The sequence below is a fragment of the Girardinichthys multiradiatus genome, chromosome 24 (assembly GCF_021462225.1).
Source record: "Girardinichthys multiradiatus isolate DD_20200921_A chromosome 24, DD_fGirMul_XY1, whole genome shotgun sequence".
Lineage (NCBI taxonomy): Eukaryota > Metazoa > Chordata > Actinopteri > Cyprinodontiformes > Goodeidae > Girardinichthys > Girardinichthys multiradiatus.
In genome coordinates, this window is record NC_061816.1 from 1,356,933 (window position 1) to 1,372,453 (window position 15,521).

At 38.6% G+C, this 15,521-nt stretch overlaps 2 protein-coding genes and 1 long non-coding RNA gene across 8 annotated transcripts in view; 1 reads left to right on the forward strand and 2 right to left on the reverse strand.

The window, feature by feature from the left end:
• Window positions 1–15,521, reverse strand: part of LOC124861401 (NACHT, LRR and PYD domains-containing protein 4C-like) — a 609,184-nt gene that overhangs the window by 372,145 nt on the left and 221,518 nt on the right. The window lies entirely within an intron of this gene.
• Window positions 319–6,632, reverse strand: LOC124861432. Of its 5 annotated transcripts, none has more exons than XM_047355217.1 (4): window positions 3,553–6,632; window positions 1,550–1,680; window positions 1,193–1,345; window positions 319–928 (listed from the first exon to the last, which is right to left on the reverse strand). In XM_047355217.1, exon 1 carries the CDS (start codon window positions 6,488–6,490, stop codon window positions 4,085–4,087), a length of 2,406 nt encoding a protein of 801 aa, XP_047211173.1. In that variant the 5' UTR covers window positions 6,491–6,632; the 3' UTR covers window positions 319–928; window positions 1,193–1,345; window positions 1,550–1,680; window positions 3,553–4,084. The 5 variants fall into 5 exon arrangements, with proteins under 5 accessions (XP_047211173.1, XP_047211172.1, XP_047211169.1 ...); XM_047355216.1 differs by having other exon boundaries at window positions 1,550–1,808; XM_047355213.1 differs by having other exon boundaries at window positions 319–886; window positions 1,550–6,632.
• Window positions 7,089–14,708, forward strand: LOC124861524. Its single transcript, XR_007036645.1, has 4 exons — window positions 7,089–7,230; window positions 7,551–7,613; window positions 7,693–9,231; window positions 14,655–14,708. It is a non-coding gene; the product is annotated as an uncharacterized LOC124861524 (long non-coding RNA).

The window sequence follows — 15,521 nt, forward strand, 5'->3', positions numbered from 1 at the left end:
TCATTTTGCTGGGTGACTAGATACACTTATGGCATATCTTAGCAAACTTTTCAAAGAATATTATTCTATAATAATGTAACCCCTGTTGACTTTTCCCCTATGAACAGCGCCCAGATTCTCTGACCTACACTCTATTGAATCCTACACACCTGTGCCCTCATGAGTAATGAGTGTTTTAATGGGTAACAGTGGATCTTGTGAGTAGAGTTTGTGCAACGGATCACATTAACAAGACCAGGATCACTTACCATACAACTGAAATCTAAGTGCAGTGCAACTTTAACCTTATACTGAAATAAGGAAGGGAAAAGGGCAATATTGAGTAAAGTACCAATTTAATGAACCGTACTGGTCAGTAAAAGGAACCCAGAACAATGCACTTTAACATTTAATAGTTCACTTTCAACGCAGTAATGTTATTATTAATAGAACAATAGCATTAGGAGGTATCCCACCTGTAAAGTAGGTAATAATCACAACTAGTGCAATAACAAATGAATCTCAAAATCCCAATGGATCAGTGAGAACATAAGAAGCACATTGAGTGAAACCTCACGGTCACAGAACTACACAAAAATCCTTTCAAACTGGAAAAACTTACAAAAACAAAAAGGCCGTTAAATGAATTGATGAAACTTGACGTATTGAGTCTCTTGCAGGAATAAGACAGTCCCTTAGCTTTATAACCGTTGCAGGCCTGATAGGACTTAGTTAGATACGTCCGCAGAATAGCAGCCCCAATGATGGCGGCTCCCAGCACAACCACACGGAACCGATCATTCACCCCACCAGGGATTACCAGTCCTCAATGAACGGCAACAGAACCGCTCCAACTCCAGTCCAACGGTCCACCCCGGCCCACGAGCCCGGTCCGGCCCTGCAGCTCCTAAATCCAAGCAAAACGTCCGGAAAAACTTCTCAGCTCCAGCTAGTTGGAAAACAACAATATGTATACAATCTATATGTGAACAAATGAAACATAATTAAAAATGTAGTCAATAAAATGATGATTGAAATTGTGCAACTGGTTTGCTGTAGCTTCTGCTTTTTACTGACAATGCTGTCATTTGTCTACACATGGGTTAGGATAAAGCATAGGTCAAAAGGTAACAATATTGAGCTAAACGTACCATTGGTATGAATCCACTCAGCTATTATAGCAAACCTGCCCCCCCAAACAAAACAAGTGTACCTCTTGTAAGCCCTTGTCCATCAGGGTAGTTGTGGGAGAGTTCTCATTATTGAATTCATCTTCACTGCTTGAATTGTTGACTTCTTCCTCTCCATTGGTTGAAGAGTTACTCATGTGACCATCGGTGTTAATGTTATCATCATGCCTGACATTCTACAGGTTGACAACAGAAAGATAAGGAACTGAATGAATTGTCATTAGCTGCCAACCATGAACCAAAATCGGCCTATTTATCTTGCAGTGTGAACCAGGCACAACAGCAGAAGATGCTCTGGCATATTTTAAGATTTGACTGCCAGTAATAACTGCAACATAAACATTTCCACTTATACTAAAAATGTGTCATTGTGTAATTACCTGTTGAAAGGAAGGATCCAAAAGTCTAGATGTGGAGGAGCTCCTACTGTTGCCATCTCTAACTTTTCTGTGGGAAGCAATAGGCTGACTCATGTGATCTTGTATGTTGTTCTGTAGTTCTGTGAAGACATCTGGTAAGAAGCACTCAAGAGGAAGAGGAAGCCGAACAGCAAGTGGAAAGATGTGGAAGAGGAGGATTATGAAGTTCAAACACAAAAGGTAACTGTCTGGATAAATAACCTCGTATGACACCTGTTTACTGTCATTCAGAACAGAAGTGACATTCCTTTATCATTTTTGGTGTGCATAAAACTTGTAAAGAAATTAACTCTCCTGTTTTTACCCACTGTTAGATAATTATGCCAATCTTAGTAATTCCTTTTTTTGTAAACATTAAAATTATTAAAAAAAATATGTTCTTGTTATCAGTTACATGAACTTGGCACAATACTAAGACTATCTGAGTTTCTTAAAGCCTGATTAGTATCACCAGATAATTAAATACATTTAATGATTGGTCAAGTCCATAACTTACGTGACTTTTCTTTTTTATTTACACATTTCTGAATCAGTGGTGCAGTTTATTCTGCAACTAGTACCAAATCATCAACAGTGATGCTATTACATGTCTGTTATAAAAACACAAAACTGAATTATAATTTTGACAGAAAAATAATCAGCAAACCATATGATAGATGAGCTGAAGAAGCAGCTGGCAAGCAAAGCACCTTTGGAGGTAAAATATTTGACTATATTTTAATTGTTGTACATTGAGTTGATAATAATTATGGCGTAAATTTTGCTGCCATGTAGGAGGCTCATTCTTTGATGTGTTTCTGTGTAGTTAAGTAAGTCAAATGAGGCGTCATCAGATGAGGAGCAGCTGCCCAGAAACTGGTGTGTGGCACAGCAGAAACTTAAAAAGCTTCAGACCGAAATCAAGACCCTGAAAGAAGACCATGTGGAAGAGATACTACATGCCATGAGAGGTATTTTCTAATAATTAATTCAAGTAAAGCACAGTCTATGCCCAGGCGAAGTTCCTAGACACCACCATGCAAGATGTGAGACGAATCATAAGAAAGAAATGCAACAATATAAACTATGTCAAGCAACTACATGAAAAGAAGTCATAAAAGTAGCGTTTTTGTTTCTGTCAAGATATTTATTTTTTGTTCCAAAGATGTGCACTTTTCTTTTACCTTCTTTTGACAAGGCATGAGTTCAGTTCTCAGTTGGAGACACTATTTTGTTTACACTTTTAAAAGCATATGCACACTTTTTCATGTTCCATTTTTTACAGAGAAGGATTTCATAGTGTTTACATTTTTATATGCAAATGTGCACCTTTTCCTTTACATTTTTAAAGCAGGGCTTCATTTCATAGAGACTTTTTGTTTTTGAACTGCACACCTTTATTCATTTAGGCAGGTAATTGCAAAAACACTGGACGTTATGTTTTAAAATGTTATATAAATAAATGAAAGTTCTCAAGATTTTGTCTTGTGATTTTGTAAACATCGCAGTGATGTGTACATACATTATGGGTCAATTTTAAGAATACTTTAAGAAGTGTAATTCTGTATATAAATAGTATGCTATAAGTAATATGCTAAGCGAACTTACAAGTATATAGTAGTATATAGATGAGTGTACTTGCATACTTTAATGTATAATTTGGTAAACTTAAAATGATCTTGTAACAGTATACTTAAAGTATACTTTTATAAACTTAAAAATAACTCAAACAGTATGTGCCTTTAATCCTTTAATATTGCCTTCTATATTTTACTGTGAAATAAAACAAGATACACCATGTTGCAACCGCCTGTGACTTTACACAGCATATAACATTGAAACCTTTAAATTGCTAAGCATAACTTACCAGAGAACATGAGCACCCTCTATTGGGAAAAGACGTAACTGCTACACTTAGTAGCAACCTGTATGCTTCATAAAATATAACTAAATACACATTTTCACAACTAAACACCAATACCAACCTTGTTCCCTCCTCGACCAGGTGCTAAGAACCCATTTGCAGCTTGGATTTACACCTTAGCAATATCCTTTTCTTATTCAACCGTGGAGCACATCTCTGTGCACACAGGAATCTGCGCCGTTGCTGCTGAACCGTTTGCGGCTCCTTGCTGTTCTAAGCCTTTCAAATAGCATAGCAGAATAATAAACACTTATGAACCAGTTTAATGTACAGAACATATTAGTAAGGTCCTTTACAGGTAACATTCCAATAAAATTACATGAATGGTTTTTAATAGGAAAAACCGGAGCACCCGGCGAAAACCCAAAGTGAAAGACTCCAAATATTAAAGGTAGGCTGGGATTTTTACCCTTGTTGCCCTGACCTAGAAAATATTATGCTAATAGGAGTTATTCCTGAAATTTGTTTAGTCTATGTTATCAAATGCCAAATTATTTCCACACATATAAAAAGTTATTTTAGCTATTACTAAAATGTTAATGGTTTGTTTTGCAGAAGGATGCCAGAGATTGTGTATGTTTGTGGTCTGTAATCTACAGGGAGGAAGAAGATCCTCTCTGCTTTCGAAAAAGATTCCTAAAAGGTTTTCTGATTGCTGAAAAGAACCTTTGAACTGCAGATTTGGGGGGTTTTATGTTAAAGTAACTTTTTAAACATCTCAATACAGCACTCTTAAAAGGACGGCCATATTCTGACATCATAGCCTTCAACACCGCTTCAGTGGAGCCAAACTCGTTTTTTAGATCTTTGGTGATTTCTCTAACAAGTTGTTTAGTGTTTTCATTGTATATATTGACAGTAAAGTCTTTTTCTACATCATCCACTCCTGACAGATAACACAGGATCTTTCCCATCTCTTTGGACCTAAGGGGCCCGCCATTTTTCTTTGAACAGTTTAAAACTGCACTCATTACAAAAAATGCCATACCTTCCTCTAGTTCTGTGTTCTCAGACACGTCATTTTCAATTGGCTCCTGATTTGACATGTTAGTTTGAATTTCATCATTACAACTGGAATAAATATTCCCTGATGCTGTAAACCCATCGCTGGTTGACATTTTTTTGAGAAATCTTTCACGTGTCACAATCAAGGAATCAGTGTGAGACATTAAAGAGACTTGGTCTGCTTCATCATATTTAGACTGGTCGGCTTCATCATATTTAGACTGGTCTGCTTCATCATATTTAGACTGGTCTGCTTCATCATATTTAGACTGGTCTGTTTCATCATATTTAGACTGGTCTGCGAATTCCGTTGAAATATTTGGTTTACTGTCCTTTTCATTTTGTGGCTCACAGGGCTCTGGAGACATTATTTGGGTCGATGTGACACATATTTGTTTAACCAGATTGTCGATCTCTGAGAGCACGCTGGAAACTTTATCTTCTTCACCTATTTGATAAGTTTCTTCATTCTTTATCCACAGAAAGATGCTTTGGAGAAATGTCCTTACCTCGTCTTCTGCTCTGGCATAGAAGACTTCGGGGCAAACTTGTATCTGGCCAGAAGCATCCCTTACTTTCTTGCTAGAGAGGACAGAATCTGAAAGACATTTTCCTTCTGGAGGAACAGGAATTTGATAATAATGGCTCCTCATGATTTGAACGTATAATTTATCTGTCAGTTCCTTTGCAAACTGTTTGATCTTGTCATTTAGAAATTGGTTTCCTGTAGATTCTGCACACAGGCTGTCAATCTGAGGTTTGATAGACTGAAAATCCAGTTTAGGAATGTGGTCTGTCTCTGTGTAGTCTCGATATTTTGGGCTTTCCTCATCTGATGAAAACTCAGGAACGCATCCAGGACACATGAAGCACATGAGTCTGCTTGATCTACCTGGGTCATGTTTCAGTTTGACCACCTTTGTGTCACTTGAATCCAATGATTTCTCCAACGAAGACACCATACTGCTGAACCGCTGCTTGGCAAAGCTGGAAAATTCTGGTTTGCTGGTTATTTGTTGTCTTCCAGCTGGAGCGGTTTTGAGCTTTGATGAAAATAGGCTTCTGATATCACCAACAATTTTTTTCAAGTTAAAATGTGGCGTGCATGAACTTTTCTCATCTTTCTGTCTAACTGAACCTCCGGATTTGCAGAAATGAAGGTCCTCAATGATACTTTGGCTAATTGCTTCTGCCACTTGAATTGTTTTGAAAGGATCTACTGACGGGCAAAATTCTGTAACATCGTCTGCTTTTTTGGCATCGTATAAATCATCTGAATGTTTCTCTATTATTTCTGTAATTCCCTCACCAACTGAGGCCAGAAAAAAGGGAGATGTTACAACTGCAGAAACACTTTCCTCTGGAAGTTCAAATGCAGTCTCTGGTTTTGGTGGAGGCAGACTTGAGGCTTTCTTTTTCTTCATGAATCTACTCCAGTATCTGTCAGCACAACTTGATCTGGCTCTGTTAAGATGTTTTCGGAAAAATGTAACTGTGTTGGAAATCATTTTGTTGAGATTTCTTAGGTTGGAAAAGTGGCCACTCACATACACGGCAGGTTCCACGGGATAAACGGGGGTCCTTCTGATCACATTTGCAATAGAAGTAACCTTTTGAGAGACCTCCTCTTCCATCAATGAGTTTAACTCCTTCCCACTGTGACAAATATCTGTTGAAACCTGGAGAACGTTGGCCATGTCTGCTGTAATCAAACTGTTTAAATGCACACTGATTTTTTCATCAGTCATTGCACAGGCCTCCATATTCTCTTCAATCATTGGAATCAGGATTTTCAATGAATTTTCCACACATTGCTGAAAAATGTTGGTAAGAATGTCACCCAGAACCCCTGTAATATGTGAATCCTTCAGACCTTGTGACAGCACGGTCCACTGTGCCGGTGATAAAGTGTTCAAACGAGGTAGTATTATGTCCTCCACGTTGTCAATTGAGATGGAGATATTTCTCTTCATTTGCTTATTGGACTGAGACATTTTTAAAAGCTTTTTTGGACTGAAAACTCAAAAAAGGACGATCTGCTTTGGTTCTCTTCTTGAAGTGAAGTGTTTTCAGAATGAAAAGATATTTAACGTAGAGTGCCTCTGATGCGTCACATTCCGTTACGTCACAAAACGCGTGCATATTAGACATGACTGGTGAGCGAATTCTCTCGAGAGAACATCCAACAGAAGATCAAAGCGTCGGCTGTCACGTGCTCCACATAGCTCTGTAGCCTTAGCAACCTCCCGGAAGTAGTTGACCGTCAACTAGGCTGCATCTTAACAAAAGTTGTAATTTAAGGTTATTTGTGATTAGCTAGTTACTTATGTAGCTCGTTCGTCTTCATAAATAATCTATAAACAATTATCCATGTTGTAGAATGAAACTGACAGGTTAAAGTTAACCTACCTGCTAAAGTTCTCCGTATTGAGCTCCAGCTGTCATCTCCTCTCAGTTAGTTAGTTGGTCTGATTCACTCCGGAGTCGTTCGGAGAGGCGTCCCGATCTTCGTCCGTTCTGCCGGGATGCAGGAGTTGAATTCCCCACCACATGTAGCATCTAGAGGTCATAGTTTAAAAAGACTCTTGTAAGCTGTTTGCGGGATGGTGGCTGCTGTGTCCAGATGCGTTTCTCCATCAGTAGCTGTTCATCAGGGGCTTCAGTGGTCTGCAGGCTCACCATCCATGCTTTAAAAGACTGGATTGTATTTCTACAAAGCGTTTTGTAGCCACAGGTATGATAGCTGCATGCTTCATTAAAATTCACCTGCTGGTACATTATTAACATTGAAGTCTAAAGTGATTAAATACATTTTTTATATCTGCAAACTTCAGCAGAGCCTCTTTTAGCAGCTCCTGGACATCATATGCAACAGTTTCCAGGTGGTTTTACTGATTTCTATGGTGTTTACTTCAGTGATAAACCTCAGTCAGTTCTATACAAAACACTTTTTACGTTAAGCAGCTACTGAAGCACTCATGTTTGAAAAATAACTATGTTCTGCTGTAGCATCTTTGAATAATGGATTTTTCTTCTAATTAAAAATGGCTGCAGGACCATGGACAGTGACACCAGCACCACAGTGGACTGGAAAGCTGCTTACAGTGCCAAGAACAGGTAATAAACTTTTTCATGTTCACTTTTCCACCATGAAAACACCATCTCCATGGAGATGCAACATCATGCTTTATTTCAGCAGGGAAAAGGTAGATGGAGCATCCTAGATGAAACCTGTTAGAGGCTGCAGGCGGAGGTTCACCTTCCAGCAGGACAACGACCCTAAACATACAGCTAGAGCTACGATGTAATGACTTAGGTCATAGCATATTCATGTGTTAGCATGGCCAAGTCAAAGTCCAGGCCTAAATACAAGTGAAAATATGTGGCAAGACTTGAGAACTGATCTTCAGAGACAATCTCAATCCAGTCTGACTGTGCTTGAGCTATTTTGCAAAGAAGAATGAGCAAAAATGTACAACCAATATATATAGATGGTTAATAGCTGCTGGAACTGCAAAGAAAGGTGGCTCTACATAGTATTGACTAGGGAGTAGGGTTGAATATAAATACATGCAACACTTTTCAGATTGTTTTGTTAAAAAATGTTATGAGTTTCCTTCTACTTCATAATTTTAAATGATTTTTTGTTGGTCTGTCACATGAAATGCCTTTAAATGTTTGTGGTTGGAACTGACACAATATAAAGGGGTGTGAATAGTTTTGCAAAACACAGTTTTTCCTGTAATTTACACTATGTTTTAAAAGTTACATTTTGAGGGGCTATGACTTCAGGTGGCAAGCTCCTCAAAATCAAATAAACATCATTAAAAGAGCCCAGGTCTTCAGAGCATCTCCACATCTCACTGCCCCCCTGATCCCAAGACACCACTCTGGGAAACCCTTGATAAAATGCATTCAGTGTCTGTGGAGGGGAAGATGTGGAGGTGTGTATTTTTAATTAATTGATTTAATTTTAAAATTGACTGCTTTAATATGACAAATATGTCCTATGAACAAATACAAAGTAGCAGAAAAGCATTTGTTACGTTGTACTAATAACCCTAGATGTTTTTCTCAGATCTCTGCAGTAAGGCGAGTCCAGTCTGGAAGGGACTCATCTTCCTGCTCCGAAATAAGAATTAAGAAGGTATTTTAAATACTTTTTTTTATTATTGTCAAATAATTACACGTTTCTTTGTGGCTAGAAGGGGAGAAGGACAGTTTTAATGTCTGTCTGTCAGCCGCTAAGACCAATGCACTTCTCTTAGCAGAAAATGGGCTTCTCAGATCAGCTTGAACAATAAATACTCAGAGGCTGTTAATCCCAGCAACAGCAGATAGTCAGTCTCCTTCAACACCAGAATTTGATTCAACCAGTGAAAGCTGATTTCAAATTGAGCAGATTCACAGTAAAGGTCACCGTACAAAAACATTCAAACTAATTATAAATGCAAATTAAAGTTATGTATCTGAGGAAGCCAGCTGACTGTGTTCAATCTTCACTTTTGTTACAATCTCCCATAGACTTCAACATTGTTTTTTCGTGAAGTACATTACCTGCTTAAAAAAGTTCTGTTATTGCAACAGGACAACTTCTTCATGGCAGTGTCCCTTTAAAGGGAGGTGGCAGTGATGCAAGAACTGCATGTAGAAGAAGGTCTCCATCTCCCACATGAAAATGTCAAAGACGCCATTTGGGCAGCAGCTGCAGTCCTGCAGTTTTACAAAGATGGAGGTATGTTATTGACAAGTAATTCATGGTTCGAACTTTTACACATGCAAATATGCAGATATACATACTTACAACCAGGCCACACTTTTAATTTTTTCAATCAAAAAAAAATTGGAAACCCTGAATTAGTATCATCCATCTCACAATAGTGTGGCACAACATGTTGGTCTGTCACATTAAATCCAAATAAAATGCATTCACATTTTTGTTTATAACATGACAAAATGTGGAAATGTTCAAGGGGTATGAATACCTATGCAAGTCACTGTATGCAGTTCTTTTTAATTTAGATGATTATTCAAACAGTGATTGCTGGTTCTGGTACACGATACAATATATTTAGCCATATATGGCGATAATGTAGACATATTTATAGACATAAAGACAGGTGAACATAAAATAGACTGTATGTCTTGGACCCAAATTCATAAAGCCTTTTGACACAATTCTAAAATTGCTACCCAGCCATTACCCTATTAAGACAGTGTCTCGCCCACGGCCAAAATTGAATAGGTTAAAAAATAATCTAAAAGGAGGAAATCAGGAAAATCTCATTAAAATAAACACAACTCAGACCGAAAAGAAAAATAAAACAATTAAATGTGGCTTACTGAACATAAGATCTCTCTCTTCAAACACATTGCTAGTTAGTGACCTGATTTGTGACAATCCGATTGATTTATTTTGCCTCACAGAAACCTGGCTGCAGCAAGAGGATTATGTCACTATAAATGAGTCAACTCCTACTAATTATTTATATTTTCACATTCCTCGAAACACTGGGCGAGGAGGAGGAGTAGCAACCATCTTTCAGTCGGATTTATTGATTAGTCCCAGACCAATCAATAGCTACAACTCTTTTGAATATTTAATCCTTAGTTTTCCTCATCCAAATTGCAAAGCACTAAAACCACTTCTGTTTGTTGTTTTGTACCGTCCACCAGGCCCTTACTCTCAATTTTTAGAACAGTTTTCAGACCTTTTATCTGATTTAGTGTTAAATACAGATAAAATTATTATAGTGGGGGATTTTAACATACATGTTGACGCTGAAAGTGATAGCCTAAATATAGCATTTAATGCTATATTAGACTCAATTGGCTTTGCTCAAAACATTAACAAACCTACCCACCTTTGTCTTCATTCTCTGGACCTTGTGCTGACGTATGGCAATGAGTGTAAAGACATAACAATATTCTCTCATAATCCTGTCCTGTCTGACCATTTCTTAATAACCTTTGAGTTTAATTTAACCGAGTACTCTACACCTGAAAGAAAATTTCATTATAGTAGTTCATTATCAGGCGATGCTGTAACAACCTTTAAAGAATCTGTTCCACTTTTAATTTCCTCATTATCACTGAAAAGCACAGTGGAGGGCAATAATTCATTTGTTCATAGTGTTTCTTCATCATTGCATGGTGCATTAGACAATGCAGCCCCCTTGAAAAAGAAGGTAATCATTCATAGGAGGCTAGCTCCTTGGTTTAATTCAGAGCTGCGTACTTTAAAGCACAATGTTAGAAAATTGGAGAGAAAATGGGGCTCTACACACCTAGAGGATTCCTACTTAATCTGGAAAAATAGCCTATTGTTGTATAAAAAGACACTTCGCCAAACTAGAACAGCTTATTTCTCATCATTAATAGAAGAGAACAAGAATAATCCTAGGTTTCTCTTTAGTACAGTTGCTAAACTTAAATAAAATTGATTCTATTAACAATAAAAACTTTGACATACTTCCCAAGATGATTACTTTATCCTCAGCAAGTGAAACAACATTAGAAATAACTACAGAACCTGATCTGTGTTTGCACTGTTTTGATCCTGTGAAGCTTCCTTAGTTATCAGAAATATTAGCTTCATCTAAACCTTCAACTTGTATGTTAGACCCAATCCCAACCAAATTATTTAAGGAAGTGTTCCCTCTGATTACCAGCCCCATTTTAGATATGATTAATCTATCTTTAGTAAATGGATATGTACCACAGGCTTTTAAGGTAGCTGTAATTAAACCTTTACTTAAGAAACCTTCGCTTGATCGAGATGACTTACAGACCTATATCCAATCTTCCATTCTTATCTAAAATTCTTGAGAAAATAGTGGCTAATCAAATGTGTGAGCATTTACACAACAATGACCTGTTTGAATAGTTTCAGTCAGGCTTCAGAGCTCATCATAGCACTGAAACAGCTCTGCTGAAAGTCACTAATTATATTTTTATGGTCTCAGATAATGGACTTGTGTCTGTTCTGGTTCTGTTAGATCTCAGTGCTGCATTTGATCCAGTCGACCATAATATTCTCTTAAAAAGGCTGGAATATGCTGTAGGGATCAGGGGAACAGCGCTAGGCTGGTTTAAATCTTATCTGTCTGACACATTCCAGTTTGTTCATGTAAATGATCAATCATCTTTAAACTCCAGGGTTAATTGTGGAGTACCACAGGGTTCAGTACTTGGGCCAATTCTCTTTACTATATACAGGTCCTTCTCAAAGTATTAGCATATTGTGATAAAGTTCATTATTTTCCATAATGTCATGATGAAAATTTAACATTCATATATTTTAGATTCATTGCACACTAACTGAAATATTTCAGGTCTTTTATTGTCTTAATATGGATGATTTTGGCATACAGCTCATGAAAACCCAAACTTCCTATCTCACAAAATTAGCATATTTCATCCGACCAATAAAAGAAAAGTGTTTTTAATACAAAAAACGTCAACCTTCAAATAATCATGTACAGTTATGCACTCAATACTTGGTCGGGAATCCTTTTGCAGAAATGACTGCTTCAATGCGGCGTGGCATGGAGGCAATCAGCCTGTGGCACTGCTGAGGTCTTATGGAGGCCCAGGATGCTTCGATAGAAGCTTTTAGCTCATCCAGAGTGTTGGGTCTTGAGTCTCTCAACATTCTCTTCACAATATCCCACAGATTCTCAATGGGGTTCAGGTCAGGAGAGTTGGCAGGCCAATTGAGCACAGTGATACCATGGTCAGTAAACCATTTACCAGTGGTTTTGGCACTGTGAGCAGGTGCCAGGTCGTGCTGAAAAATGAAATCTTCATCTCCATAAAGCTTTTCAGCAGATGGAAGCATGAAGTGCTCCAAAATCTCCTGATAGCTAGCTGCATTGACCCTGCCCTTGATAAAACACAGTGGACCAACACCAGCAGCTGACACGGTACCCCAGACCATCACTGACTGTGGGTACTTGACACTGGACTTCTGGCATTTTGGCATTTCCTTCTCCCCAGTCTTCCTCCAGACTCTGGCACCTTGATTTCTGAATGACATGCAGAATTTGCTTTCATCCAAAAAAAGTACTTTGGACCACTGAGCAACAGTCCGGTACTGCTTCTCTGTAGCCCAGGTCAGGCGCTTCTGCCGCTGTTTCTGGTTCAAAAGTGGCTTGACCTGGGGAATGTGGCACCTGTAGCCCATTTCCTGCACACGCCTGTGCACGGTGGCTCTGGATGTTTCTACTCCAGACTCAGTCCACTGGCTCCGCAGGTCCCCCAAGGTCTGGAATCGGCCCTTCTCCACAATCTTCCTCAGGGTCCGGTCACCTCTTCTCATTGTGCAGCGTTTTCTGCCACACTTTTTCCTTCCCACAGACTTCCCACTGAGGTGCCTTGATACAGCACTCTGGGAACAGCCTATTCGTTCAGAAATGTCTTTCTGTGTCTTACCCTCTTGCTTGAGGGTGTCAATAGTGGCCTTCTGGACAGCAGTCAGGTCGGCAGTCTTACCCATGATTGGGGTTTTGAGTGATGAACCAGGCTGGGAGTTTTAAAGGCCTCAGGAATTTTTTGCAGGTGTTTAGAGTTAACTCGTTGATTCAGATGATTAGGTTCATAGCTCGTTTAGAGACCCTTTTAATGATATGCTAATTTTGTGAGATAGGAATTTTGGGTTTTCATGAGCTGTATGCCAAAATCATCCGTATTAAGACAATAAAAGACCTGAAATATTTCAGTTAGTGTGCAATGAATCTAAAATATATGAATGTTAAATTTTCATCATGACATTATGGAAAATAATGAACTTTATCACAATATGCTAATATTTTGAGAAGGACCTGTATATGCTTCCAATAGGTCAAATTATCAGGCAGCATGGGATAAATTTTCACTGTTACGCTGATGATACTCAGCTTTACTTATCCATAAATCCTGATGAGCCCAACCAGTTAGATAGACTACAAGCATGTCTTGAAGATATAAAAACTTGGATTTTGCTTCTAAATTCAAACAAGACAGAAGTTGTTGTCTTTGGACCGGAGTCTTTAAAAAAGAAACTGCTTAGTCAATCACTTAACCTGGATGGCATTAAATTGACCTCCGGTAATGAAGTAAAAAACCTTGGTGTTATTTTTGACCAGAACATGTCATTTAAATCCTATATTAAACAGGTTTCTAGGATTTCCTTCTTTCACCTCCGGAACATTGCCAAAATTAGAAATATCTTATCCAGGAGTGACGCTGAAAAACTAGTCCATGCATTTGTTACTTCAAGGCTGGACTATTGTAATTCTTTAGTATCAGGATGTCCACAAAATGCAGTTAAAAGCCTTCAGCTGATTCAAAATGCTGCAGCAAGAGTTCTGATTAAAATTAAAAAGAGAGATAATATTTCTCCTGTTTTAGCTTCCCTTCATTGGCTCCCTGTTAAATCCAGAATAGAATTTAAAATTCTCCTCCTCACATATAAAGCCCTTAATGATCTAGCTCCATCATACATCAGAGATCTGATTGTTCCATATGTTCCTAACAGAGCACTTCGTTCTCAGACTGCAGGTTTACTGGTGGTTCCTAGAGTCTCTAGAAGTAGAATGGGAGGCAGATCCTTTAGTTATCAGGCTCCTCTCCTGTGGAACCAGCTCCCAGCTTTAGTCCGTGAGGCAGACACCATCTACTTTTAAGGCTAGGCTTAAAACTTTCCTTTTTGATAAAGCTTATAGTAAGAGTGGCTTAGTTTATCAGGGAGGAAGCCTTCCTCCCTCCCTGTTGGTTGGAGTAAGGGGGAGTCAGGTTTAGCCTAAACTGGCTCAGTTATGGTTGAGGTGCAAACACACCTTCCATTTCTGCTACCTGTATGACCCCTTCTCTTTTCCAATGGTTATAATCAGTCTGACAGAGAGAGGTATCCCAATCCTTGTGGTTTTTAGTATAACAATGACCATCAGTGGGACCCTTTGTGGGGTGCCTTGAGACGACATTGTTGTAAATAAGCGCCGTTTAACTAAATAATCTGAACTGAAACTATCTGTGTAGTTATGCTGCTATAGGCTTAGGCTGCTGGAGGACATGACGACCACTTTCACCCTCTTTGCTACATTCTCACACTACTCTCCAATTTAGCATTATTTGATGTTATTTCAGCTTTTAACCATGTTCTCTCTTTTCTCTTCCTAGAAGCTACACCTGGCCTGACTCTGTGTCTACCTGTGACACCTTTCTGGAGAGGGGAATCGTCTGAGCTTCTGCTGGCAACAATTTAATGCTCACCCTCTACCGATGATCCACATAGCCCTGTCTTTTAGTGTTTAACCCTTTCTCTCTCCTAGACATGGCGATTGACTGAACTTTTACTGTAACTAATTATATGTGCTCTCTTTCAGACTCTAACCTTGAAAACTGGCTCAGAGTTTATCTGTTCTTTCTTTCTAGGTGAAACGACTAAAGGAGCTACATCCATTAACATTTACTTTTCCTTCCCATAGAAAGTACTCCTGGATCAGTGCTTCTTTGTTCTCTTTGTGTCTCTGCTCTGTTCTCTCAAACCCCCAGTCGGTCGTGGCAGATGGCCGGTCACACTGAGCCTGGTTCTGGTTCTGCTGGAGGTTTCTTCCTGTTAAAAGGGAGTTTTTCCTCTCTGCTGTCACTACATGCATGCTCAGTATGAGGGATTGCTGCAAAGTCAACGCCAGTGACTGTCCACTGTCTCTACATGCTCATCGGGGAGGAGTGAATGCTGCAAGTCACTGACTGGATGCAATCTGCTGGGTTTCCTTAGATAGAAAAACATTTTATCCAATTTGAATAAATAACTAACTCCGACTGCACTGTTCAATGGTTAGGATTAATTGGAATGTATGTACCTGACTGTTGTGAAGTGCCTTGAGACAACATGTGTTGTGAATTGGCGCTATATAAATAAAACTGAATTGAATTGAATTAAAATTTTCAGTGTCAGATTAGTGTACTTTACTGCATTCTCTGATTATGTTAACATAGTGTATGTTGTGGGTATTGTAAAAACGTGTTATACTAATTTTAACA

Excerpts from the sequence above, each read along its gene's own strand:
- LOC124861432 (XM_047355217.1), bottom strand. The coding sequence starts at position 6,490 with ATGTCTCAGTCCAATAAGCAAATGAAGAGAAATATCTCCATCTCAATT.